We start from the raw sequence: 26574 nt of genomic DNA on the forward strand, positions 1-26574 counted from the left end.
AATAACCTGCCCTTTACTGCAGACTGCTGCAGTATATATATTTTTTAAATCCAAAATATGACGTCATCCTAATGTCCCTTAAAGATATACAGCTGAGATACAGACGTAAACAAATTACATGACGGTGGCTCCGGGAATGGGGTGTAATGTAATATTCCGTGGTACATAATTGGAGCCAAGACTACAGAAATTAATGACTGTTTCATATTATTTTGACTTCAGAGACGGCTAAAATAATGCCACAGGTATAATATTTGATAAAGCGTGTTAACTATTGGCATCGAACGACGTATTGCATAGCAAACAGGAGGAATACAAAAAAAACGATCCAATCAGTTTGCCCGGTGAATCCAGGTGCTAAATCCTTCTGCTTCTCTCTGGAGTGTATTTTTTTTTTCCAGTGTCCCCCCACGCCGCCATTAAAGACCGACAGAACGGTGGTTGAAATTTGGGATTAAAATGATTTAAAGCCCTGGAGAGACTGCATCGGGGGTGTTGTTCTATTGCACAGGTCTCGGAGCTACGTACAAACGGAAACTTAAATATGCGTCTTTTGACCAAATGAAAGCTTGACTTCGGGACATACAGATTGGGTTTCGTTGGGAAAGCGCGAGCGATATAACGTTAATGTTGGACTGAAGCTCAAGAGCGGTTTGTTGTGGTTGCGCGTTGAAGGAGTGTAAACACAGGAAAAGGTAAAACACAGTTACATCTTTGGTTAAAACCAGCAGACGCCACTGTTAAATGTTAGCTAGATACAGTTGTCACCCCTTGTATGAGATATTGTTTAGAACGAAAGCCATAACGTTACCTTTACTGCGATCATCATAGCTGCACTGAATAGATAACGTTAGCTGGGTACTTTACTGTACTGTAGTTGGCTAGCTACACTATATTATTTTCATATGTGCTAACGTTGGTTAGAATTTGATTAGTCAAAAACAGTTTCATAAATTAAGAGACTAATGGGCACAACATTGTCTGTTTAAAAAATATTGCCTTAAACGAATTTCGCCCTGCATATTAAAACTTTAGTCGTCTCGCAAATCTAAATTATTAGACAGATGCTAAATTAACTAGTTACAATAGTTAGTCTTGTAGTTGTGTTTTTACCATTTGTTACTTTGTAAATAGCTAACTATAATCATCGTGGATTTTTATTCGACACGCCCAGCCCAATATGCAGTAGCAAAACTAGCTAATTACAGTAGTTGACTTGTTACATTGCTCAATTGAAATAAGTAGACAATGCACAGATGCTTTTTTTTTTTTTTTTTTTTTTTTTAACCAATCAGGTAGCTACCAATCCAGGCTATATAGATAGACAGCGAGGCGTGGCTTCACGTGACCACATCCCGGAGTAGGTACAGGCATAGGGTACTCATGTTGCTCTGATGTAATTTGTCGAGCTTTGGTGGCCTCCTAAGCAAACTACTGACACTTTTACATTTCCATAAACGTGTTCAGCAGCATCACGTGTTGTTATTAATATACTTGGCTGTCATGACAATAATTTGTATGATACTTATTCAGCCACTAATTTACCTGACCTGCTAACACTGACAGAAAAGATAATACAACTGTCGCATTATACTTACTTCACTGTTTGTTTACCCCCTAGTTGTTTTAGCTGGATAGCTAGCTGGCTGGCTAGCGAGAAATTCATCTCTATCTAATTCACTAGTCAGATATGTTGCGTAACTACTACCTGCCCTTGAACGGTCTAGGTATTTAGAGAAGTGTATTCTTGTTGGATTGCTTATATGGCCTTTAAACTTGCCAGAGACCAGCTAGGGAGACAACCCTACCAAATGGCCCAAATTAGCCAATGTTGATACCTACACCTAACGTTACATGGCGGAATCTCCAGTTTTGCATAAATATCCAAATGCGGAAGAATATTATAGCTGTTATTTGGACTATACAGCTCACTAGTCCTAACTACAAGAGAACTAGCAAGCTGTATGCAATACATCCAGAGATGTTTGATTGGGTTCAAGTCCAGGCTCTGGCTGGGCCACTCAAGGACATTCAGAGACATGTCCTGAAGCCACTCCTGAGTTGTTTTAGCTGTGGGATTAGGGTTGTTGTCCTGTTGGAAGGTGAACCGGCGCCACAGTCTGAGGTCCTGCACACTCTGAGCAGGTTTTCATCAGAGCTCTCTGTACTTTGCTCTATTCATCTTTCCCTCGATCCTCACTAGTCTCCTAGTCCCTGCCGCTGAAAAACATCCCCACAGCATGATGCTGCCATCACCATGATTCACCGTAGGGATGGTGCCAGGTCTCCTCCTGACGTGACTCTTTGGCATTCAGGCCGAAGAGTTCAATCTTGGTTTCATCAGACCAGTGAATCTTGTTTCTCATGGTCTCAGAGTCCTTTAGGTGCCTTTTGGTGAACTTCAAGTGGGCTGTCATGTGCCTTTTACTGAAGAGTGGCTTCCGTCTGGCTACTTTACCATAAAGGCCTAATTGGTGGAGTGCTGCAGAGATGGTTGTCCTTCTGGAAGGTTCTCCCATCTCCACAGAGGAAATCTGGAGCTCTGTCAGTGACCATCGGGTTCTTTGTCACCTCCCTGACCAAGGACCTTTTCCCCCCCGATTGCTTATTTTGGCCAGGTAGCCAGCTCTAGAAAAAGTCTTGGTGGTTCCAAACATCTTCCATTTAAGAATGATTGAGGCCACTGTGTATCTAGGGGACATTCAATGCTGCAGACATTTGTGGTTACCTTTCCCCAGATCTGTGCATTGACACAATCCTATCTCTGAGCTCTACGGACAATTCCTTCCACCTCATGGCTTGGTTTTTGCTCTGACATGCACTGTCAACTGTGGGACCTTATATAGACAGGTGTGTTCCTTTCCAAATCATATCCAATCAATTGAATTTACCACAGGTGGACTCCAAGTTGTAGAAACATCTCAGGGATGATCAATGGAAACAGGGTGCACTTGAGCTCAATTTGAGGCTCATAGCAAAGGGTCTGAATACTTATGTAAATAAGGTATTTCTGTGTATTTCTAAAACATTTGCTACATTTTCTAAACTGTTTTTGATTTGTCTTAATGGGATATTGTGTGTAGATTGAGGATTTTTATTAAATTAATTTTAGAATAAGGCAGTAATGTAACAAAATGTGGGAAAAGAGTCTGAAGACTTTCCGAATGTGCTGTAATATCCTGAAACCATGAGGTTCATCTAACCTGGTCCTTGGACAGTTGATTCAACTTAATTTTGTGGTCTTTTTCTTGTACTAATTATTGTAATGACAACCAAGTATATTAATAAATGACACATGATGCTGATGAAAACATTTATGGAAATGTAGAAGTGTCAGCTTTTGGAGCAGGGCCAGCTAGTTAGTCTGGAGACGTCGCTTGGCCCCATAATTGTGACATACATTCCATGCGACAATCTCTGTTCATGCTAACATTTTTACATTTAGAATGAAAGTGTTTTTAGGTATGATGTAGATTGTTCATTTAAGATGAAGTAGAAGTATGTTAAAAATTACCAACCAAACATATCCATAATGATTTAAAAAAAAACACAAAAAAAACAGCCATTGTCAGGTTATGAGTAAAGCAGGCAATTTATCGTAGGAGTAACAGGGTACCCTATGGCTGTACCCCACTTGGGGGTGTGGTCGCATTAAGCCATGCTTAGCCGTGTGTATCTATGCTTGTGGTGGTTTCAACTTTCAAATGTAAGTTACTCCTCAACCTGGTTTTACAGCCTTTTTAAATATGTGCTGAAATGCATCTCACAGCATTTTGTTGTAATAATAGCTAGCTGCCTGTCTGAATCGCAAACATTTCACTAATATAAATTTTGCATGGTGTTGGTTTTTGTCAAGGAATTTTTAAAACATATTGAATAAGAAAAATTCACTTTATTTGTCACATGCTTAGTAAACAATGGGTGTAGACGATCTGTGAAAATTTCACTGAGTGCAGAGTAGACTGTTTCGCACTTATCTAGGACCAACCTATCCCACCCCAATCGAGAACCGTTTAGATAAGTTTAACCAAATAAAAACCATCTTATGGGCCTAGGTCAGAGCTAGGGGCAACTTCTCAACTGCATTGTTAAAGGTAGACTCAGCGACATGACGTAGGTGCATAAAGTAAACAGCATAGTGGGTCAATGTCTGCAAAAATGAACAGCGTTGAAGCGCAGAGGGCTCTCCACAGTGATTTCAGTCTACGCAAAGTAAAAAAAATCACACCACACAAAGTACGAAGAACTGGCCTCCCGAGTGGCACAGCGGTCTAAGGCACTGCATCGCAGTACTAGAAGCGTCAATACAGATCCGGGTTCGATCCCGGGCTGTGACGCAGCCGACTGCTACCCGGAGATCCATGAGGCGGGGCACAATTGGCCCAGCATCGTCCGGGTTAGAGGAGGGTTTGGATGGCCGGTATGTTCTTGTCCCATTCCGCTCTAGAGACTCCTGTGGCGGGCCGGGCGCATGCATGCTGACACGGTCGCCAGTTGTACGGTGTTTCCTCAGACACATTGGTACGGCTGGCAACCAGGTTAAGTGAGCAGTGTGTCAAGAAGCAGTGTGGCTTGGCATGGTCATGTTTCGGAGGATACATGGCTCTCGACCTTCGCCTCTCCCGAGTCTGTATGGGAGTAGCAGCGATGTAACAAGACTATAACTACCAGTTGGATATCACGAAATTGGGGAGGAAAGGGGGTAAAAATGCCAACAAAAAAGTATGAATAATTAAGAAGAGAGCTCCATCGGATTTAAAGACTTTGGAGCCTCGAAACTTCCCAGCTATTTTGGTCCTGTACCTGCCATGCCATACCAGCGTGAAGCAAACCTACACTAATGAGCAGAAACTGTCCCTGCTCTGAAGCAAGCTTCCAGAAAATTGGAACGGAAATGGCGCCACACCAAACTGGAAGTCTTCCGACTAGCTTGGAAGGACGGTACCGTGCAGTACCGTAGAGCCCTTACTGCTGCTCGATCATCCTATTTTTCTAACTTAATTGAGGAAAATAAGAACAATCCGAAATTCCTTTTTAATACTGTCGCAAAGCTAACTAAAAAGCAGCATTCCCCAAGAGAGGATGACTTTCACTTTAGCAGTGATAAATTCATGAACTTCTTTGAGGAAAAGATTATGATTATTAGAAAGCAAATTACGGACTCCTCTTTAAACCTGCGTATTCCTCCAAACCTCAGTTGTCCTGAGTCTGCACAACTCTGCCAGGACCTAGGATCAAGAGAGACGCTCAAGTGTTTTAGTACTATATCTCTTGACACAATGATGAAAATAATCATGGCCTCTAAACCTTCAAGCTGCATACTGGACCCTATTCCAACTAAACTACTGAAAGAGCTGCTTCCTGTGCTTGGCCCTCCTATGTTGAACATAATAAACGGCTCTCTATCCACTGGATGTGTACCAAACTCACTAAAAGTGGCAGTAATAAAGCCTCTCTTGAAAAAGCCAAACCTTGACCCAGAAAATATAAAAAACTATCGGCCTATATCGAATCTTCCATTCCTCTCAAAAATTTTAGAGAAGGCTGTTGCGCAGCAACTCACTGCCTTCCTGAAGACAAACAATGTATACGAAATGCTTCAGTCTGGTTTTAGACCCCATCATAGCACTGAGACGGCACTTGTGAAGGTGGTAAATGACATTTTAATGGCATCGGACCGAGGCTCTGCATCTGTCCTCGTGCTCCTAGACCTTAGTGCTGCTTTTGATACCATCGATCACCACATTCTTTTGGAGAGATTGGAAACCCAAATTGGTCTACACGGACATGTTCTGGCCTGGTTTAGATCTTATCTGTCGGAAAGATATCAGTTTGTCTCTGTGAATGGTTTGTCCTCTGACAAATCAACTGTAAATTTCGGTGTTCCTCAAGGTTCCGTTTTAGGACCACTATTGTTTTCACTATATATTTTACCTCTTGGGGATGTTATTCGAAAACATAATGTAAACTTTCACTGCTATGCGGATGACACACAGCTGTACATTTCAATGAAACATGGTGAAGCCCCAAAATTGCCCTCGCTAGAAGCATGTGTTTCAGACATAAGGAAGTGGATGGCTGCAAACTTTCTACTATTAAACTCGGACAAAACAGAGATGCTTGTTCTAGGTCCCAAGAAACAAAGAGATCTTCTGTTGAATCTGACAATTAATCTTAATGGTTGTACAGTCGTCTCAAATAAAACTGTGAAGGACCTCGGCGTTACTCTGGACCCTGATCTCTCTTTTGAAGAACATATCAAGACCATTTCGAGGACAGCTTTTTTCCATCTACGTAACATTGCAAAAATCAGAAACTTTCTGTCCAAAAATGATGCAGAAAAATTAATCCATGCTTTTGTCACTTCTAGGTTAGACTACTGCAATGCTCTATTTTCCGGCTACCCGGATAAAGCACTAAATAAACTTCAGTTAGTGCTAAATACGGCTGCTAGAATCCTGACTAGAACCAAAAAATTTGATCATATTACTCCAGTGCTAGCCTCTCTACACTGGCTTCCTGTCAAAGCAAGGGCTGATTTCAAGGTTTTACTGCTAACCTACAAAGCATTACATGGGCTTGCTCCTACCTATCTCTCTGATTTGGTCCTGCCGTACATACCTATACGTACGCTACGGTCACAAGACGCAGGCCTCCTAATTGTCCCTAGAATTTCTAAGCAAACAGCTGGAGGCAGGGCTTTCTCCTATAGAGCTCCATTTTTATGGAACGGTCTGCCTACCCATGTCAGAGACGCAAACTCGGTCTCAACCTTTAAGTCTTTACTGAAGACTCATCTCTTCAGTGGGTCATATGATTGAGTGTAGTCTGGCCCAGGAGTGGGAAGGTGAACGGAAAGGCTCTGGAGCAACGAACCGCCCTTGCTGTCTCTGCCTGGCCGGTTCCCCTCTTTCCACTGGGATTCTCTGCCTCTAACCCTATTACAGGGGCTGAGTCACTGGCTTGCTGGGGCTCTCTCATGCTGTCCCTGGAGGGGGTGCGTCACCTGAGTGGGTTGATTCACTGTTGTGGTCATCCTGTCTGGGTTGGCGCCCCCCCCCCCTTGGGTTGTGCCGTGGCGGAGATCTTTGTGGGCTATACTCAGCCTTGTCTCAGGATGGTAAGTTGGTGGTTGAAGATATCCCTCTAGTGGTGTGGGGGCTGTGCTTTGGCAAAGTGGGTGGGGTTATATCCTTCCTGTTTGGCCCTGTCCGGGGGTGTCCTCGGATGGGGCCACAGTGTCTCCTGACCCCTCCTGTCTCAGCCTCCAGTATTTATGCTGCAGTAGTTTATGTGTCGGGGGGCTGGGGTCAGTTTGTTATATCTGGAGTACTTCTCCTGTCCTATTCGGTGTCCTGTGTGAATCTAAGTGTGCGTTCTCTAATTCTCTCCTTCTCTCTTTCTTTCTCTCTCTCGGAGGACCTGAGCCCTAGGACCATGCCCCAGGACTACCTGACATGATGACTCCTTGCTGTCCCCAGTCCACCTGGCCATGCTGCTGTTCCAGTTTCAACTGACCTGAGCCCTAGGACCATGCCCCAGGACTACCTGACATGATGACTCCTTGCTGTCCCCAGTCTACCTGGCCATGCTGCTGCTCCAGTTTCAACTTCCACCTGACTGTGCTGCTGCTCTAGTTTCAACTGTTCTGCCTTATTATTATTCGACCATGCTGGTCATTTATGAACATTGAACATCTTGACCATGTTCTGTTATAATCTCCACCCGGCACAGCCAGAAGAGGACTGGCCACCCCACATAGCCTGGTTCCTCTCTAGGTTTCTTCCTAGGTATTGGCCTTTCTAGGGAGTTTTTCCTAGCCACTGTGCTTCTCCACCTGCATTGCTTGCTGTTTGGGGTTTTAGGCTGGGTTTCTGTACAGCACTTTGAGATATCAGCTGATGTACGAAGGGCTATATAAATAAATTTGATTTGATTTGATTTGATAGCGAAGTCTTGAATCTCGCTCATTGCAACATCTGCGGTGTTGCTCGTGGCAACATCATTTCGCTGAGTCTACCTTTTTAAGGTTCATTATTGGCATGAGTTTGAGTGTTTGGTTTCATCTGTCAGGTAACACTGCTCTGTAGGGCACATTTGCTCTGTATTTCCGGATGTGTTTACAGTATCAGTTTTAAGAGGCATGGAGGCAGAAGATTGGGTCGCAGCCTGCTGCTCTTGGCTTCTTGCTATGTGGGTTAATCTGCACTGAGCCTCTCAGTGCGTTAAATCAAAGCCTGAGAATTTGTGCCGGGTCAAGATCAAATCAAATCAAATTTATTTATATAGCCCTTCGTACATCAGCTGATATCTCAAAGTGCTGTACAGAAACCCAGCCTAAAACCCCAAACAGCAAGCAATGCAGGTGTAGAAGCACGGTGAAGAGCGCTCGTCGTTGTAGCTGTTTGAGCATGGTTGATGAAATACAAGTAGCTTTCTTAGTTTTTGTGTCAGTTGCGAGGTCTCTAATATCAGATCTGTTACTCTATAATAGATTAGGCTTAACTAGCCTAACTGATGTTTTTGTTTTCCTTTCAAACACGACATCCATTTAAAGTCTAAATGTGTATATTAGATCTGTCTGTGATCTTTATTCTGTGTGTTTCTCCATGTGTCACAGTGCAGTCAGTCTGATGATTTTAAAGACCAGTATGGCCCCTCACCCTATCCTGTGTTTCTGTTGTTAACCTAGCATCCTGCTTGCCTGTGTGATCTCCTTGAGTGGAGCTGCCAACCAGAGTCCCTCCCAGCAGCAGCCATCACCCAGCGGTGGAGTGACTATGACTGAGCTGGGTGCCAAGTGGGCCTGTGAGTACTGCACGTTTGAGAACTGGCCTTCTGCCATCAAGTGCACCATGTGCCGCGCCCAGAGGCCCAGCGGGGGTGCCATCATCACCGAGGAGCCCTTTCGGAGCACCCCTGGCCTGGACTCCAGCCACCAGTGGGAACGTCTGAGTCACAGCAACAACCCACCCCAGGGAGGCTCCAGTCTCCTAATCTGCCCGGACTCCAGTGCCCGCCCCCGTGTCCGCATCACAGATTCCCCCGAGGCCCCCTCCAGCAAATGGTCCTGCCACATGTGCACCTACTTAAACTGGCCCTGTGCCATTCGCTGCACTCAGTGTCTGTGCCAGCGGCATCAGGGACATCAGCAGGAGCAGCGCCACCAGGGGCTGGCGCAGCAGCCACGCATTTCCACCGAGTCACCCCAGACCTCAGGCTCAGGATGCCGACCCACACCCCCATCCACCCCTACGGACCCCTGCGAGGAGTATAACGACCGCAACCGCCTCAACACCCACGCCCAGCACTGGACCTGTGCCGCCTGCACTTATGCAAACTGGCCTAAAGCGTGCAAATGTGTGGTGTGTGACCACTCCAGGCACAAGAGCTTGGCAAAACCCATCGAACTGGCCTTGAAGCCCGAGAACCTACCACCCTCCATACTCAACGAGCAGGACAGTGACAACAGGAGGGGGGTGGTGGGAAGGGGCGGAAGTGGAGTAGTGGTGTGCTGCGGCAGCCAGAGGAGGTCCCCGCCCACCTCCAAGCGGGAGGTGGAGGCTAAAATGGACTTTCAGAGGAACGAGCTGGCATTGGGAGCCGGAATTGGGAGCATAGAGGAGCGGCAGGTGGACTTTAAGAGGCTTAAACAGATGAAGAACAGGATGAGGAGGACTGACTGGTTGTTTCTCAATGCTTGTGCAGGTGAGTCAGTGCGTGAGTGGATGCAAGGAAATCAATGTTATCTCCAACCCTGTTTATTTCTCTGCATTGCCTGCTGTGGAGAATGTTATGCTCATTATGGTTGAGAAACATCTCCCCTGTATTTATGTACTTCTGTTGTGAAATGGGAGTTCTTCATTATACATGTTATGCAGTGAGTTAACAGATTCCCTGCTCATGCTCTGAGAGGAGAGGCTGCAGCCTGTGCAAGCTGAGTGGGTGGGTGGATGGATGAACAGTTAGGAACTGCTGTGTTGACTCAAGCCAGAGGTTGAGTTCCTGTCTGACTACAGTGCAGATGAATGCCAGATAGGTACCATATCAGCTAACCACATCATAAGATATGGCAATATGTCAGGCAGGAACTCAACCATAGTCTTTTGGTTCATTATGTTCCTCCAACCCTTACCCTCACCTGACAGATATTCTTGTTTGCTAGACTGAACAGACTTTGTCTTTCTGTAAACTAGGGAACCAGTATTTCCTACACTGGACAACTTGTTACAGCTGTTGATAAATCATTGATGATAATCTGCCATTTTTTTGTCATTAATGTCATTACATTAAGATTAAATCTGCTGTTTTAACCCAGGATGGTGCCGACAGACCTGGCAGCTCTGCTTCTTGCTCCTAAGCAACTTTGCAGTATTTGTTTTTGTGTGTTCTCCCTTACATTATTAGCCCAGAATTTTTTTTGGTGATATTACATACAAATAACTTTGGGATATCAGAGCGGCGGTAACTCACCAACATTCTGAATTACATTATTGAACTGCTCCAAGTCTCCACCGGCGGAGAAGAGGTATTCAGAATGAACTTCTAGTCCGACTCAGGAGGCGGGCACACCATCCACCGTTTCCGAGTATATTACTTGCCAATGTTCCGTCTCTGGACAATAAAGTAGACGAGCTCAAGGCAAGGATCTCCTTCTAGAGAGACATACTCTGTTTCACGGAATGTTTTCAAGGAATCCCCGTCCATATGTAACAGTATAACTTTAGTCCGTCACCTCGCCCCAACCCGGGCTCGAACCAGGGACCCTAGCTAGTCATTTCACATTGGTTACACTCACCCCCCTTTTGACCTCGTCCTTTTCTGCAGCAACCAGTGATCCGGGTCAACGACATCAATGCAACAGTTTAACTTTAGTCCGTCACCTCGCCCCTACCTGGGCTCAAACCACACACAGATAAGTCACCCACGAAGCATCGTTACCCATCGCTCCACAAAAGCCGCGGCCCTTGCAGAGCAAGGGGTACAACTACTTCAGGTCTCAGAGCGAGTGACGTCACCGATTGAAACACTATTAGCGCGCACCACCGCTAACTAGCTAGCCATTTCACATCGGTTGCACATACAGCCAGCTGGGTTCTCAGTTCATCGTGCAGACAGGAATAAATAACTTTCCGTGAAGAAGAAAGGCAGGGGTGTATGCTTCATGATTAACTACTCATGGTGTGATTGTGCAAACATACAGAAACTCAAGTCCTTTTGTTCACCCGACCTAATACCACAACAATCAAATGCTGATCGTATTACCTCCCAAGATAATTATATTTTGGTTATAGTCACAGCCGTGTATATTCCCCCTCAAGCCGATACCACAAGGGCCTCAAAGAACTACACTGGACGTTATGCAAACTGGAAATCACATATCCTGAGGCTGCATTTATTGTAGCTGGGATTTTAAGAAAGCAAATTTGAGGAAAAGGCTACTGAAGTTCTATCAGCACATTGACTGTAGTACTCGCTCAGGAAAAACACTAGATCACTGCTACTTGTCTTTTCGAGATGCCTACAAGGCCCTCCCTCCCTTTTGCAAATAAGAACTCCATTTTGCTTCTCCCTTCCTATAGGCAGAAACTCAAAAGGAAGTACCCGTGCTAAGGTCTAGTCAACACTGGTCTGACCAATCGGAATCCATGCTTCAAGATTGTTTTGATCACGCAAACTGGGATATGTTCCGGGTAGCCTTTGAGGATGACATTGACGCTTATAAGGGATGTCTTTCCCATGGTGACTATAAAAAAAAAAAAAAAGCTACCCAAACTAGAAACCATGGATAGACGGCAGAATTCGCGCAAAGCTGAAAGTGCAACCCACTGCATTTAACCACTGGGAATATGTTCAAATACAAACAGTGTAGTTATTCCCTCCGTAAGGCAAACAGGCAAAATGTCAGTATAGAGGCAAAGGAGTCGCAATTCAAATGGCTCTGACACGAGACGTATGTGGAAGGATCTACAAACAGTCACGGATTACAAAGGGAAAACCAGCCACGCCGCGGACACCGACGTCTTGCTCCCAGACAAGCTAAACACCTTCTTAGCCTTCTTTGAGGATAACGCAGTGCCACCGACACGGCCCGCTCTCATTCTCTGTGGCCGAATGTGAGTACGATGTTTTAAGCATGTTAACCCTTGCAATGGTGTTGGCCTAGACGGCATCCTAGCCGCGTCCTCAGAGCATGCGCAGACCAGTTGGCTGGGGTGTTTACAGACATATTCAATCTCTCCCTATCCCAGTCTGCTGTACCCAAGAAAGCAAAGGTAGCTGAGCTAAATGACTACTGCTCCATAGCACTCACTTCTGTCATCATGAAGTGCTTTGTGAGGCTAGTTAAAGATCATATAAACCTCTACCTTAACTGACATACTAGACCCACTTCAATTTACTTACCGCCCCAATAGATTCACAGACAATGCAATCGCCATTGCACTGCACACAGCCCTATCCCATCTGGACAAGAGGAATACCTACGTCAGAATGGTGTTCATTGACTATAGCTCAGCATTCAACACCATAGTACCCTCCAAGCTCATCATTAAGTTTGGGGCCCTGGATCTGAACCTCCGCCCTGTGCAACTGGGTCCTGGACTTCCTGATGGGCCTCCCTCAGATGGTGAAGGTAGGAAACAACACTTCCACTTTGCTGATCCTCAACACAGGGGCCCCAGAAATGTGCGTGCTCAGCCCCCTCCTGTACTCCCTGTTCACCCATGACTGCATGACCATGTACGCCTCCAACTCATTCATCAAGTTTGCAGACGACAGTACAGTAGTAGGCCTGATTACCAACAATGAAGAGACCGCCTACAGGGAGGAGGTGAGGGCCCTGGCTGAGTGGTGCCAAGAAAATAACCTCTCCCTCAACATCAACAAAACAAAGGAGCTGATCGGGGATTTCAGGAAACCGCAGAGGGAGCACGCCCCTATCCACATCAACAGGACCACGGTGAAGGTGGAAAGCTTCAATTTCCTTGGCGTTCACATCACTGACAATCTGAAATGGTCCACCCACACAGACAGTTTTGTGAAGAAGGCACAACAGTGCCTATTCAACCTTTTTTTTAGGAGGCTGAAGAAATTCGGCTTGGCCCCAAAGACCCTCACAAACTTTTACAGACGCATAATTAAGAGCATCTTGTCGAGCTGTATCATCATGAAAAGGCCAAGAAGATCCTCAACGACCTCAGCCACCCGAACCACGGCCTGTTCACCCCGCTGTCATCCAGAAGCGAGGACAGTACAGGTGCATCAAAGCTGGGACCAAGAGAGTGAAAAACTGCTTTACTCATCTCATATGTTTATACTGTATTCTACTGTATTTCATCAATGCCACTCCGACATTGCTCGTCCTAATAATTATATATTTCTTAATTCCATTATTTTACTTTTTAGATTTGTGTATTGTTGTGAATTCTTAGATACTACTGCACTGTTGGAGCTATGAACACAAGCATTTCGCTACACCTGCAACAACACCTGCTAAATATGTGTATGTGACCAATAACATTTAGATTTGAACTCTTGTTTAATTATTTCTCATGGTTTGGGATTTGACATATTTGTCAAATCATGTGATAACTTTTAACCTTTCTGTCCTGGCATTTATGGCAGTGTAAGTTGTTTATGTCATATATTATTCAGTTAAATTAGACATTCAACTTGAACCCTGTGACAATCCTGGCTCTAGCTGTTGGACAGTTAAAAAAATTCTATGGAAATTTCAGAAATGCAGTGTAACATTTAGTGTCTGTTTATGTTATGTGGTGAACACAGTTTTCATGGGCACACAAATCCCCCAAAATCAATGCTATTGCAAAATCAAAGTCTTCTAACCAGAATGCCTCTTCAATATGTATGCATATTACTTGTTAGATGCACATTTGGGGTCGCGCTATTTAATTACGCCGTGATATTTTCACACCATCTGATCCAGGAAGGAATTTTCTGAATGACAGTCAAGTGACGAACAGCTGTTGTGATAGCGCATGTGATGCAACAACAGCCCAAGTGCTGGAAAAAGGTGTTTGCGAGGAATGTCCCAAATATTTTGGTGTCTCATTGTGAAGACAGTTGTGCCTGGATTCACGTTGGTTCTAAATATCTCTAGTGAATTGATTTTGATCATTGGTTCTCTGCTTGATTTACAGCAGGTTCTCCATTAGAATTAACAGAGAAAGCATCAAGGTAATGAGTTCATGTTTTTGTGCCTCGGATTGGACACTAGTGTGTGCAATTGTGTAGGACAGACTATTGCGCAACACCCAACGCTATTCCTATGAATTATTCTGGATATAATGACGACAAATTACATAGAGAGCATAGTGGGCTTATTCACACTTATCTGACCAGGTTTGCACACACTGCAGCAAGGATTTTGTCCCACTCCTCCATACAGACCTCCAGATCCTTCAGGTTTCGGGGCTGTCGCTGGGCAATACGGACTTTCGGGTCCCTCCAAAGATTTTCTATTGGTTTCAGGTCTGGAGACTGGCTAGGCCACTCCAGGACCTTGAGATGCTTCTTACGGAGCCACTCCTTAGTTGCCCTGGCTGTGTGTTTCGGGTCGTTGTCATGCTGGAAGACCCAGCCACGACCCATCTTCGATGCTCTTACTGAGGGAAGGAGGTTGTTGGCCAAGATCTCGCGATACATGGCCCCATCCATCCTCCCCTCAATACGGTGCAGTCGTCCTGTCCCCTTTGCAGAAAAGCATCCCCAAAGAATTATGTTTCCACCTCCATAATTCACGGTTGGGATGGTGTTCTTGGGGTTGTACTCATCCTTCTTTTCCCTCCAAACACGATGAGTGGAGTTTAGACAAACACTTTATTTTTGTCTCATCAGACCACATGACCTTCTCCCATTCCTCCTCTGGATCATCCAGATGGTCATTGGCAAACTTCAGACGGGCCTGGACATGCGCTGGCTTGAGCAGGGGGACCTTGCGTGCGCTGCAGGATTTTAATCCATGACGGCGTAGTGTGTTACTAATGTTTTCTTTGAGATTGTGGTCCCAGCTCTCTTCGGGTCATTGACCAGGTCCTGCTGTGTAGTTCTGGGCTGATCCCTCACCTTCCTCATGATCATTGATGCCCCACGAAGTGAGATCTTGCATGGAGCCCCAGAACGAGGGTGATTGACCGTCATCTTGAACTTCTTCCATTTTCTAATAATTGCACCAACAGTTGTTGCCTTCTCACCAAGCTGCTTGCCTATTGTCCGGTAGCCCATCCCAGCCTTGTGCAGGTCTACAATTTTTATCCCTGATGTCCTTACACAGCTCTCTGGTCTTGGCCATTGTGGAGAGGTTGGCGTCTGTTTGATTGAGTGTGTGGACAGGTGTCTTTTATACAGGTAACGAGTTCAAACAGGTGCAGTTAATACAGGTAGTGAGTGGAGAACAGGAGGGCTTCTTAAAGAAAAACTAACAGGTCTGTGAGAGCCGGAATTCTTACTGGTTGGTAGGCGATCAAGTACTTATGTCATGCAATAAAATGCAAATTAATTACTTAAATCATACAATGTGATTTTCTGGATTTTTTTTTTTCGATTCCGTCTCACAGTTGAAGTGTACCTATGATAAAAAATTACAGACCTCTACATGCTTTGTAAGTAGGAAAGCCTGCAAAATCGGCAGTGTATCAAATACTTGTTCTCCCCACTGTAGATGTTTTTTGCATTGGATATATTCACCATATCATATGGAGACAAAAACATAAACCTTTTACCTTTTATAAGTAGACATATTTGCAAATGATTACATCCTTCCAATAGAAATTTTAAAGAACTATTTAGTTATGAATTTAACTTTAATTAAATGAGTTGATTCTTTACATGGGATAATTTCACTGAACAACAAAAGAAAGAATATTGAATGATCCCCAATGAGCATCTCCCAAAAAACGTTTTCAACATTCAATGGCTTCCACTCTCAGGCTTCCATGTCTTCTCCCTGGACCTCCTCAATGTCCACCTCTTGAACATCAGACTCTGGGGCCTTATCTTCTTAGGGCTGAGATCCTGCTAACGGGATCGATAGGACAACAGCCAGGGAAAGTGCAGGGCGCCAAATTCAAAACAACAGAAATCCCATAATTAAAATTCCTCAAACATAGAAGTATTTCACACCATTTTAAAGATACACTTCTTGTTAATCCCACCACAGAGTCCGATTTCAAATAGGCTTTACGGCGAAAGCACCACAAACGATTATGTTAGGTCAGACCCAAGTCACAGAGATTTTCAGTAGTTCCAAAAACATCCGGTGATTTTGCAGAGAGCCACATCAATTTACAGAAATTCTCATAATAAATGTTGATGAAAATACAAGTGTTATGCATGGAACTTTCTCCTTTAACTTCTTGATCCTACCGCTACCGGATCCGGTAGCGTAACTACACCCTCAGGCTCATTACCATAACGCAACGTTAACGATTTCTCAAAATTTTCTTAACAACACTGTCATCTCAGATTTTCAAAATATGCTTTTGAACCATAGAAAATCAATCATTTGTGTAAGAGTGTTGATGGCTACCGTAGCATTTAGCACATAACATTTTCACAAAAACCAGCAAAGTAATCAAATAAAATAATTTACCTTTGAAGAACTTCAGATGTTTCAATGAGGAGACTCTCAGTTACATAGCAGATGTCCAGTTTTTCCTGAAAGATTCTTTGTGTAGGACAAATCGCTCCGTTTTTGCCAAAACTATAGTTTGTTAACAAGAAATTTGTGGAGCAGTTGAAAAATTAGTTTTAATGACTCCAACCTAAGTGTATGTAAACGTATTGTGGGAAGCTTGTGGAAGGCTACCTGAAACGTTTGACCCAAGTTAAACAATTTAAAGGCAATGCTACCAAATACTAATTGAGTGTATGTAAACTTCTGACCCACTGGGAATGTGATGAAAGTTATAAAAGCTGAAATAAATCATTCTCTCTACTATTATTCTGACATTTCACATTCTTAAAATAAAGTGGTGATCCTAACTGACCTAAGCCAGGGAATGTTTACTCGGATTAAATGTCAGCAATTGTGAAAAACTGTATTTTGCTAAGGTGTATGTAAACTTCTGACTTCAACTGTGTGTGTGTGTGTATTTCACCCCACCCGGTATTGTAATCAAAAGTTACCAGAAAGCATGTAGTCCTTGGCTCAGACAGTGTAGTGGTGTTGGCTCAATAGCATCTCATTAGTGTGCAAGACCTTGAGTGCACAGCACATGTGATTGAAGAATTTACTGTGCATGCAGAGGGTTGCAATTCCATTGAATTGGTGATAGTTTAACCAAATGTGCCATAAGATCTAGAATTGCCTTGTGTGTATCCCACAATAAAGGTTCACTGTTATAAGCTAACTTTTTTTATAAGATTTTCAGAAATTTCCCGTGAGGTTTCCGACCATTTGCAACCCTAGTGAAGAGGATACTCTACTTTCCCTTTCAGAGAGTGTCCCTTGAAGCTTTGAATCAAGGTCTGGTCCCGTCAGTGGCACTGCACCTGGAGTTAATGGTGACTGAGTGGATTCCACTGCTGCTGTCTGGACTACATGGCAGAGAGGATTCCATTGGCTAGCTAGCCTCTCTTCTGTTTTTAGTGGAGTTGCCCCTCCCAGTCAGTTTGTCCACTGATGCAAAGGACTCCCCATTGTCTGAGGGGACCCCATTTAATACTGTGAATGGGAGCCCAGGGGATCTCTCGTTGTCAACATATACACTGCTCAAAAAAATAAAGGGAACACTTAAACAACACAATGTAACTCCAAGTCATTCACACTTCTGTGAAATTAAACTGTCCACTTAGGAAGCAACACTGATGGACAATACATTTCACATGCTGTTGTGCAAATGGAATAGACAACAGGTGGAAATGATATGCAATTAGCAAGACACCCCCAATAAAGGAGTGGTTCTGCAGGTGGTGACCACAGACCACTTCTCAGTTCCTATGCTTCCTGGCTGATGTTTTGGTCACTTTTAAATGCTGGCGGTGCTTTCACTCTAGTGATAGCATGAGACGGAGTCTACAACCCATACAAGTGGCTCAGGTAGTGCAGCTCATCCAGGATGGCACATCAATGCGAGCTGTGGCAAGAAGGTTTGCTGTGTCTGTCAGCGTAGTGTCCAGAGCATGGAGGTGCTACCAGGAGACAGGCCAGTACATCAGGAGACGTGGAGGAGGCAGTAGGAGGGCAACAAACCAGCAGCAGGACTGCTACCTCTGCATTTGTGCAAGGAGGAGCAGGAGGAGCACTGCCAGAGCCCAGCAAAATGACCTCCAGCAGGCCACAAATGTGCATGTGTCTGCTCAAATGGTCAGAAACAGACTCCATGAGGGTGGTATGAGGGCCTGACGTCCACAGGTGGGGGTTGTGCTTACAGCCCAACACCGTGCAGGACGTTTTTCATTTGCCAGAGAACACCAAGATTGGCAAATTCGCCCCTGGCGCCCTGTGCTCTTCACAGATGAAAGCAGGTTCACACTGAGCACGTGACAGACGTGACAGTCTGGAGACGTCGTGGAGAACGTTCTGCTGCCTGCAACATCCTCCAGCATGACCGGTTTGGCGGTGGGTCAGTCATGGTGTGGGGTGGCATTTCTTTGGGGGGCCCCACAGCCCTCCATGTGCTCGCCAGAGGTAGCCTGACTACCATTAGGTACCGAGAAGAGATCCTCAGACCTCTTGTGAGACCATATGCTGGTGCGGTTGGCCCTGGGTTCCTCCTAATGCAAGACAATGCTAGACCTCATGTGGCTGGAGTGTGTCAGCAGTTCCTGCAAGAGGAAGGCATTGATGCTATGGACTGGCCCGCCCGTTCCCCAGACCTCCAATTGAGCATCATCATTTCTCTGAGACATCATGTCTCGCTCCATCCACCAACGCCACGTTGCACCACAGACTGTCCAGGAGTTGGCAGATGCTTTAGTCCAGGTCTGGGAGGAGATCCCTCAGGAGACCATCCGCCACCTCATCAGGAGCATGCCCAGGCGTTGTAGGGAGGTCATACAGGTACGTGCAGGCCACACACACTAATGAGCCTCATTTTGACTTGTTTTAAGGACATTACATCAAAGTCGGATCAGCCTGTAGTGTGGTTTTCCACTTGAATTTTGAGTGTGACTCCAAACCAGACCTCCATGGGTTGATACATTTGATTTCCATTGATCATTCTTGTGTGATTTTGTTGTCAGCACATTCAACTATGTAAAAAAAAAGTATTTAATAAGAATATTTCATTAATTCAGATCTAGGATGTGTTATTTTAGTGTTCCCTTTATTTTTTTTAGCAATATATATATATATATATATATATATATACACACACACACACACACCCTGCCCTTACGTCCCAGGGGCTGGTAAACAGTGGGCCCAGCATGCGGGGCTAGGCAGCCAGGCAGCGCCTGCACTAAAAATAACTGACTGGTGCACAAGTCAAAAATATACATGCATTCACATCGAAGAGGATGTTCAGCCTGCTGTTTGCATAACTGGAGTCCCGTTACGTACCCTCTGCTGGTGTAGCATTACATGTCATTTGTGTACATGATTAGGCTACTTGTTTTAAACAAGCATCTCATCTGGACTTAATCACATTTGAGCCTAAATTAGCTTCACAATGATCCTTATTGGAAACTGCAAGTGCCACTTTCCTCAGTAAAATCTGCCATATAATTACACGGGCTAAGCTTTGTTTGTTTGTTTAAAACAAAGCTAAATCTGTAACATGGTCGGATTAACAATGCATTGTGGGAAGTACCCTGTATAAAAATTGTGTATCCAGGAGCAGTTTTAGTCATGTTGCTATGATGCATTCCAAGCCTTTTACTCTCCAGAAGCTAGCGATTGAGGATGTTCGTTCCACTGTAGGACAAGATGCCTGTTTGTATTAAGGGCAGTCTGCTTGACTGAGGATATCCTTGTCTGCTTTACAGCCCACTGGCTTGTGCCACAGCAGGTTTATCGGACTTTCTCATTTTATTAGAGAGACTCTTCATTGCCTGAACACAGCATGCAGGTTTCAAGTGGTCCCTATGCTTTAGGAAGCTTTCTCTGATGACCTGTCTTATGGTGTGTGTGTCTGCAGGTATCTGTTCCACATAAGGATGTGTGTCTGCTTGCCAGTTTTACACCTGAATGAATCGGTAAAAGGAGTGAATGCACAGAGGCTACAATACTAGTCTTGTCTGTGAGTGGGTAGATCTATTGGTACCAAGATGAAAAAACCCATAGACACGTCAGCCCAGAAGGACTGGAATTGAACACCCCTGGGCATAGCTAGCACATCAACTAGGCTACATGACTTGCCTGCAAACCTGCAACACAACCTGAAACATGAAATGTGATATCATTGGTGAAATGATTGAACAGGAATTTGTACTGTGGGATGAAACTGTTTGGATAAACCCACTCTATGCAATCTATAGATCAGGCAATCTATTTTCTTTGGTTGCTATCATGAGTAGTCTGAGCTCTGAATCACACACTACCTAGCCTAGGCTATGTCATGCATAATATCAGTAGGTTAATTTAGCCATGAAGCCATTGTGGAAAGAAGCTGTAAACGGGCACAAAGTGTCCTGTAGATGGCATGTTGCCCCCTATTCTGAAGTGCTGGCCTATGTGTCACTGGTTGTCAGAGGCTACTGTTGTGGCAGACGACCTGCGAAGTAGTGCCGACGCTGCCAGTTGAAAATCTGTCAAAACAATTGAGAGCTACAGTAACACACAGGCTGACTGTTCATCTGGCTCTCTGTCTGCACTTCTTCCTTGACAGACCATTGAAGGCCCTGGGTTTTTGCTGCCCTGAGATCAATTAGACTCCTATTTATGCAGGCTCATAGCCAGCCTTCAGTTAATTCAATTGATTTTGTGTTACCGTCAGGGGAAATTCAATCAAATTTGGTTTTCTTGTAAAAAAAATTAAAAAGGGGTCTCCTGACTCTGTCAATTGGAGATCTGGACAAACAGGAGAGAGAAAAAATGAGAGGACTGGATAAAATAAAGGAAAGTGGTAGGTCTAGATGCTTTGTGCCAGGTGAATTCATTTAAGTACAAGTCTTTTTTGCATATGTAACTCAATGCGGTAATGAGAATATTGTTGTTGTTTATCTTCTGAATGTTTAGTGTAGGCCTACTGATCTACATGTACCTAGATTGCTGACACTAATTTACAACAATGGTACTCTGTAGATCAGTTGGTAGGACATGGGGCTTGCAAGTCCAGGACTATGGGTTCAATTCCTGTGCGCCACCCATAAGTAAAAATGTATGCTTGCGTGACTAAGTTGCTTTGGATAAAAGGGTGTGCTAAATTGCATATCTATATCATATCAACAACGTTATAGATTTAAGTTGATTTAAATATACCCTTTTTATGTGGACATTTTCTGTGGGGGGAAATGAGCACTTTCATGAATTTTGTGTCTTGATTATTTTTCAAAGTTCTCGACCCTTCCAAATATAGAGCAACTCTTTTTGTATCCATTTCCTTCCTAATGTGTTGTGTATGTGTTGCAAACGATGTGAGTGCAGTTCTGACTGTGCAGGCCGGCCGGCTGGCAGGCACACCCACAATAATGGACTGCTGTGAGAAGTGGTTGTGGTCTTGTCTCTCGCATTCCTGTCTGAGCTCTCTCCCGCCCTCTCTATTACTCTCTGGCAAGCTCCTAACAACACAGTTTGTCCTCCCACTCCCTCTCTTCCTACTCACACTTTCTCTTAGTTACTTTCTAAAACACACACTTGTGTGATGTATATAACACATCATTCACATTTTATTTGTCACATACACTTGTTTAGCAGATGTTTTTGCGGGTGTAGCGAAATGCTTGTGCTTCTAGTTCCAGCAGTGCAGCAATATCTTCTAAGTAATATTTAACAATTTCACAACACAAACTTAATACACACACATCTAAAGTAAAGGAATGGAATTAAGAATATATAAATATATGGATGAGCAATATCAGAGCGGGATAGACTAAGATACAGTAGATGGTATAGAATACTGTATATACACATGAGATGAGTAATGCAAGATATGTAAACATGATTAAAGTGACTAGTGTTCCATTTTTATTATAGTGGCCAATGATATCAAGTCTGTATGTAGGTAGCAGCCTCTTTGCTAGTGATGGCTATTTAACAGTCTGGCCTTGAAGTTGTTTTTCAGTCTCTCAGTCCCAGCTTTGATGCAACTGTACTGACCTTGACTTCTGGATGATAGGGGGGTGAACAGGCAGTGGCTCGGGTGGTTGTTGTCCTTGATGATGACATCGGGTGCTGTAGGTGTCCTGGAGAGCAGGTAGTTTGCCCCTGGTGATGCGTTGTGCAGACCGTACCACCCTCTGGAGAGCCCTGCGGTTGTGCCGTACCAGATGGTGATACAGCCCGACAGGATGCTCTCAATTGTGCATCTATAAAAGTTTGAGGGGTTTCGGTGACAAGCCAAATTTCTGCAGCCTTCTGAGGTCGAAGAGGCGCTGTTGCGCCGCCTTCACCACACTTTCTTTGTGGGTGGACCATTTCAGTTTGTCAGTGATTATGGACACTTAAAACTATCCACCTTCTCCACTGCTGTCCCGTCGATGTGGATAGGGGGTGCTCCCTCTGCTGTTTTCCTGAAATCCAGATCATCTCCTTTGTTTTGTTGAAGTTGAGTATTTTCCTGACACCACACTCCCAGAGCCTTCACCCCCTCCCTGTAGGATGCATCGTTGTTGTTGGTAATCAAGCCTACTACTGTAGTGTCGTCTGCAAACTTGATTATTTGAGTTGGAGGCGTGCATGGCCATACAGTCATGGGTGAACAGGGAGTACAGGAGGGGACTGAGCACGCATCCTTGCACAGGGCAGGGTTCAGGGCCTCAAGCTTAATGATGAGCTTGGATGGTACATTGACTATAACTCAGCCTTCAACAGCATAGAACAGCATTCTTACATGGGCATTCTTATCCAAATGGGATAGGCAGTGTGCAATAAGTCTGTGGACCTATTGGGGCGGTAGGCAAATTGAAGTGGGTCTAGAGTGACAGGTAAGGTAGAGTGATTTGATCATTGACAAGTCTCTCAAAGCACTTGATGACAGAAGTGAGTCATTTAGTTTATTTCCATTCTTGGGTACAGGAACAATGGTAGCCATCTTGAAGCATGTGTGGACAGCAGACTCGGATAGAGAGAGATTGAATATGTTTGTAAACACTCCAGCCAGCTGGTCTGCGCATGCTCTGAGGACGCGGCTAGGAATGCCGTCTGGGCCGGCAGCCTTGTGAGGGTTAACGCGTTTAAATGTCTTACTCACGTCAGCCATGGAGGAGGAGAGCCCACAGTCCTTGGTAGCTAGCCGCATCGGTGGCAGTGTTATCCTTAAAGTGGGCAAAGAACGTGTTTAGCTTGTCCAAAAGCAAGACGTTGGTGTCCGCGACTTGGCTGGTTTTTCTTTTGTAGTCCATGATTGTCTGTAGACCCTGCCACATACGTCTCTTGTCTGAGCCGTTGAATTGCGACTCCTTTGTTTCTATACTGACGTTTTGCCTGTTTGTTTACCTTGCGGAGGCAATGAACTCTAAATACAGCCTCAGGATATGTGATTTCCAGTTTGCATAAAGTCCAACTTCCTTGAGGGCCGTCGTGGTATCAGTTTGAGGGGAGATATACACGGCTGCGACAATAACCGAAGAGAATTCTCTTGGGAGGTAATACGGTCGGTATTTGATTGAAGCATTCTAGGTCGGGTGAACAAAAGGACTTGAGTTTCTGAATGTTAGCACAATCACACAATGAGTTGTTAATCTTGAGACATACCCTTTTTCTTCCTGGAGAGATGTTTATCCCTGTCAGTGCGATGTAATGAGAATCCAGATGGCTGGACCGACTCTGACAGTATATCCCGAGAGAACCATTTCCGTGAAACAGAGTGTGTTACAATCCCTTATGTCTCTCTGGAAAGAAACCCTTACCCTGATTTTTTGTTGTTGTTGTTGATCACTCACACTGATTACCCTTTTAATTGTAGAATAATAGTTAGTCATAGCGATGTTGTTGTGTAACTGCTACATGGGTATTTCAGAAATCTGAACAAAAATGATGAGGCTGGTAGTAGCACTGGAAATGTTCTAATTTGATCTTCCCCCAGACTTTTTATAATGCTGTTCTTTTTCAAATGGTGGTTTTGTTTCAGTACTGTGGTAGTAAATCTACCCTGGTGCTTGTGTGGTTTTGGCAAGGAATAGCCTACAAATGATTGGGATGGTAAACGCAAAGAATTTCCACCATGACTGATATACAGATATAGTGTCCAGACATTAGGAACACCTGTTCTTTCTATGGCAGACTGACCAGGTGAAAGCTATGATCTGTTTATTGAAGTCACTTATTAAATCCACTCCTGTCAGTGTAGACGAAGGGGAGGATACTGGTTAAATAAGGATTTTGAGCCTTCAGACATGCATGTGTTTTATTCAGAGGGTGAATGGGCAAGATAACTGATTGAAGCGCCTTTGAACGGGGTATGGTAGTAAGATGCCAGGAGCAACGGTTTGAGTGTGTCAAGAACTGCAGCGCTGCTGGGTTTCCCGTGTGTATCAAGAATTGTCCACCACCCAAAATACATCCAGCCAACTTGACACAACTGTGAGACGTGTTGGAGTCAACATAGGCCAGCATCCCTTGTAGAGACCATGCCCAAACGAATTGAGGCTGCTCTGAGGGCAAAAGGGGTGGAACTCAATATTAGGAAGGTGTTCCTCATGTTTTGTAAACTGTACATTGAGTTTATGTAGTGTGTGTGGCTTGTGTTTTTCACTGCTCACTAATTTCCCCCTCTCCTTTTCTGCAGGTGTGGTAGAGGGGGACCTGGCTGCAGTGGAGGCCTATAAATCGTCAGGGGGGGACATCGCCAGGCAGCTGACGTCCGACGAGGTGCGCCTTCTCAACCGGCCCTCGGCCTTTGACGACGGCTTCACCCTGGTCCACCTGGCCATCCGCTTCCAGAGGAAGGACATGCTGGCCGTGCTCCTCACTGAGGTCAGGACGACATACAGGCCCTGCCAATGTATTAGCTGTAATGGTACAGATCAAAGACTTTATTTATTCAGCTGTACCAGTTAGTGTAAATTAAATGTGCTGGTAAATAGTCACTCCATCTCCAGGTTGAGTTAGTTTCTACTTGTCAATGTTTTGAAGATCCGGCTGATGAATAGCTGTGTTCACCTCCATCTACCGGGAGAGGATGGGATGTGTTGTATTGAGCTGTGGTGTGTGTGTGTGGCAGATCAATGGGAGTGTAAACATGATCCCAGATTATCCCACTGCTGGCTTGAAGCTCTTATCCCTGTGTGTGTGTGTGTGTGTGTGTGTGTGTGTGTGTGTGTGTGTGTGTGTGTGTGTGAGAACCCTGGAAGGACTGGCAGGATTTTGTCCGCTAAGGAAGGACAGGGCAGGGTCTAACTGGGGCCTGTTCAAAGGGTGCAGTGTTACCAAACGTTCAGATAGATATAGATTGTGTTAAACAGATATGATTAAACAGGGAATCGAGTCAGGGATTCTACTCATTAGATTTCTCCCTGGAACGCTCTGAATGTTTCACGTGGCTTTCATGCTCCCTAGGTTATATTTTCAGTAGGAGACATTTTATCATTCCTGTGTCACATTCTCTGTCTGTGTTTAGGTGTCCCAGCAGGCAGCTAAGTGTATCCCAGCCATGGTGTGCCCTGAGCTGACGGAGCAGATCCGTCGCGAGGTGGCTGCCTCCCTGCACCAGCGCAAGGGAGAATTCACCTGCTACTTTCTCACTGACCTGGTCACCTTCACCCTGCCAGCAGGTCAGCCTCCCATTGACCTATTACATACTACTGCAGTAGTTTTATTTAGCCTAGTTACTGTGTATAGTTGTGGCGTCCTGTTTTTCTGCTCTTCTACACTAAAGCTTCATGTCTTAGGCCTGTATGATGGTAGAATGCATGCTTTGTGTTAGGTAATTGTATGGTTGTTTCCAACTACTCGAGATAAATAATTTCCCTGGCACCATCTTACGGTATTGTCAGACGAACAGGCCAACTGTGTTTATTTCCCAAATCAGGGCTCCAGAATGTGACGATTTGTCCGCGTTTTGCCACTCTTTAACTTGGCTAAGCGAGTAAAATATTGAATTGCTTGGAACTGTGCGAGCTGGAAATTCTAGCTGGTCACTTCTGTCAACATTTTCTGTTTTGGGGGAGGCTACAATTATGATTTGGTGAAACACAAGGCTCCAGACTGCAACCATTTAATCACATTTTGCAACCCTTTGACTTGACTGTGCAAGTGAAAAATTAATTGGATGCATCGATGTGTGCTGCACATTCAACATGGTCACCTCAATCCAATTATACAATTTTTTTAGGAGGATAAAACCATGATTTGGTCAAACAGTGTGCATTATCCTCATAATCATCATTATCCTTCCTGTACTGAAAGTGTCTGCCCTGTTTTGCTGGTGGAAGCCACTGTCACTCCCTCTCCCACACGGGTGCTCCGAGTAGGTTAAAAGATAGCCCAATCGGCACTATCCTATTTTTCAC

The 26574-nt window shown here is 44.6% G+C and overlaps 1 protein-coding gene across 2 annotated transcripts in view; it reads left to right on the top strand.

Moving 5' to 3' along the window:
* The first annotated feature begins 116 nt into the window (after window positions 1-116).
* LOC109899736 (ubiquitin thioesterase ZRANB1) overlaps window positions 117-26574 on the top strand; it is a 37718-nt gene continuing 11260 nt past the window's right edge. The window contains exons 1-5 of one of the 2 annotated variants that reach the window (XM_031835679.1): window positions 117-695; window positions 7420-7790; window positions 8693-9708; window positions 24852-25039; window positions 25683-25836. In XM_031835679.1, the coding sequence (XP_031691539.1) occupies window positions 7705-7790; window positions 8693-9708; window positions 24852-25039; window positions 25683-25836 (1444 nt within the window). In that variant the 5' untranslated portion in view covers window positions 117-695; window positions 7420-7704. The remainder of the gene's footprint in view (window positions 696-7419; window positions 7791-8692; window positions 9709-24851; window positions 25040-25682; window positions 25837-26574) is intronic. The other variant, XM_020495210.2, reaches the window with a different exon arrangement.

The sequence above is a fragment of the Oncorhynchus kisutch genome, linkage group LG11, assembly GCF_002021735.2.
Source record: "Oncorhynchus kisutch isolate 150728-3 linkage group LG11, Okis_V2, whole genome shotgun sequence".
Lineage (NCBI taxonomy): Eukaryota > Metazoa > Chordata > Actinopteri > Salmoniformes > Salmonidae > Oncorhynchus > Oncorhynchus kisutch.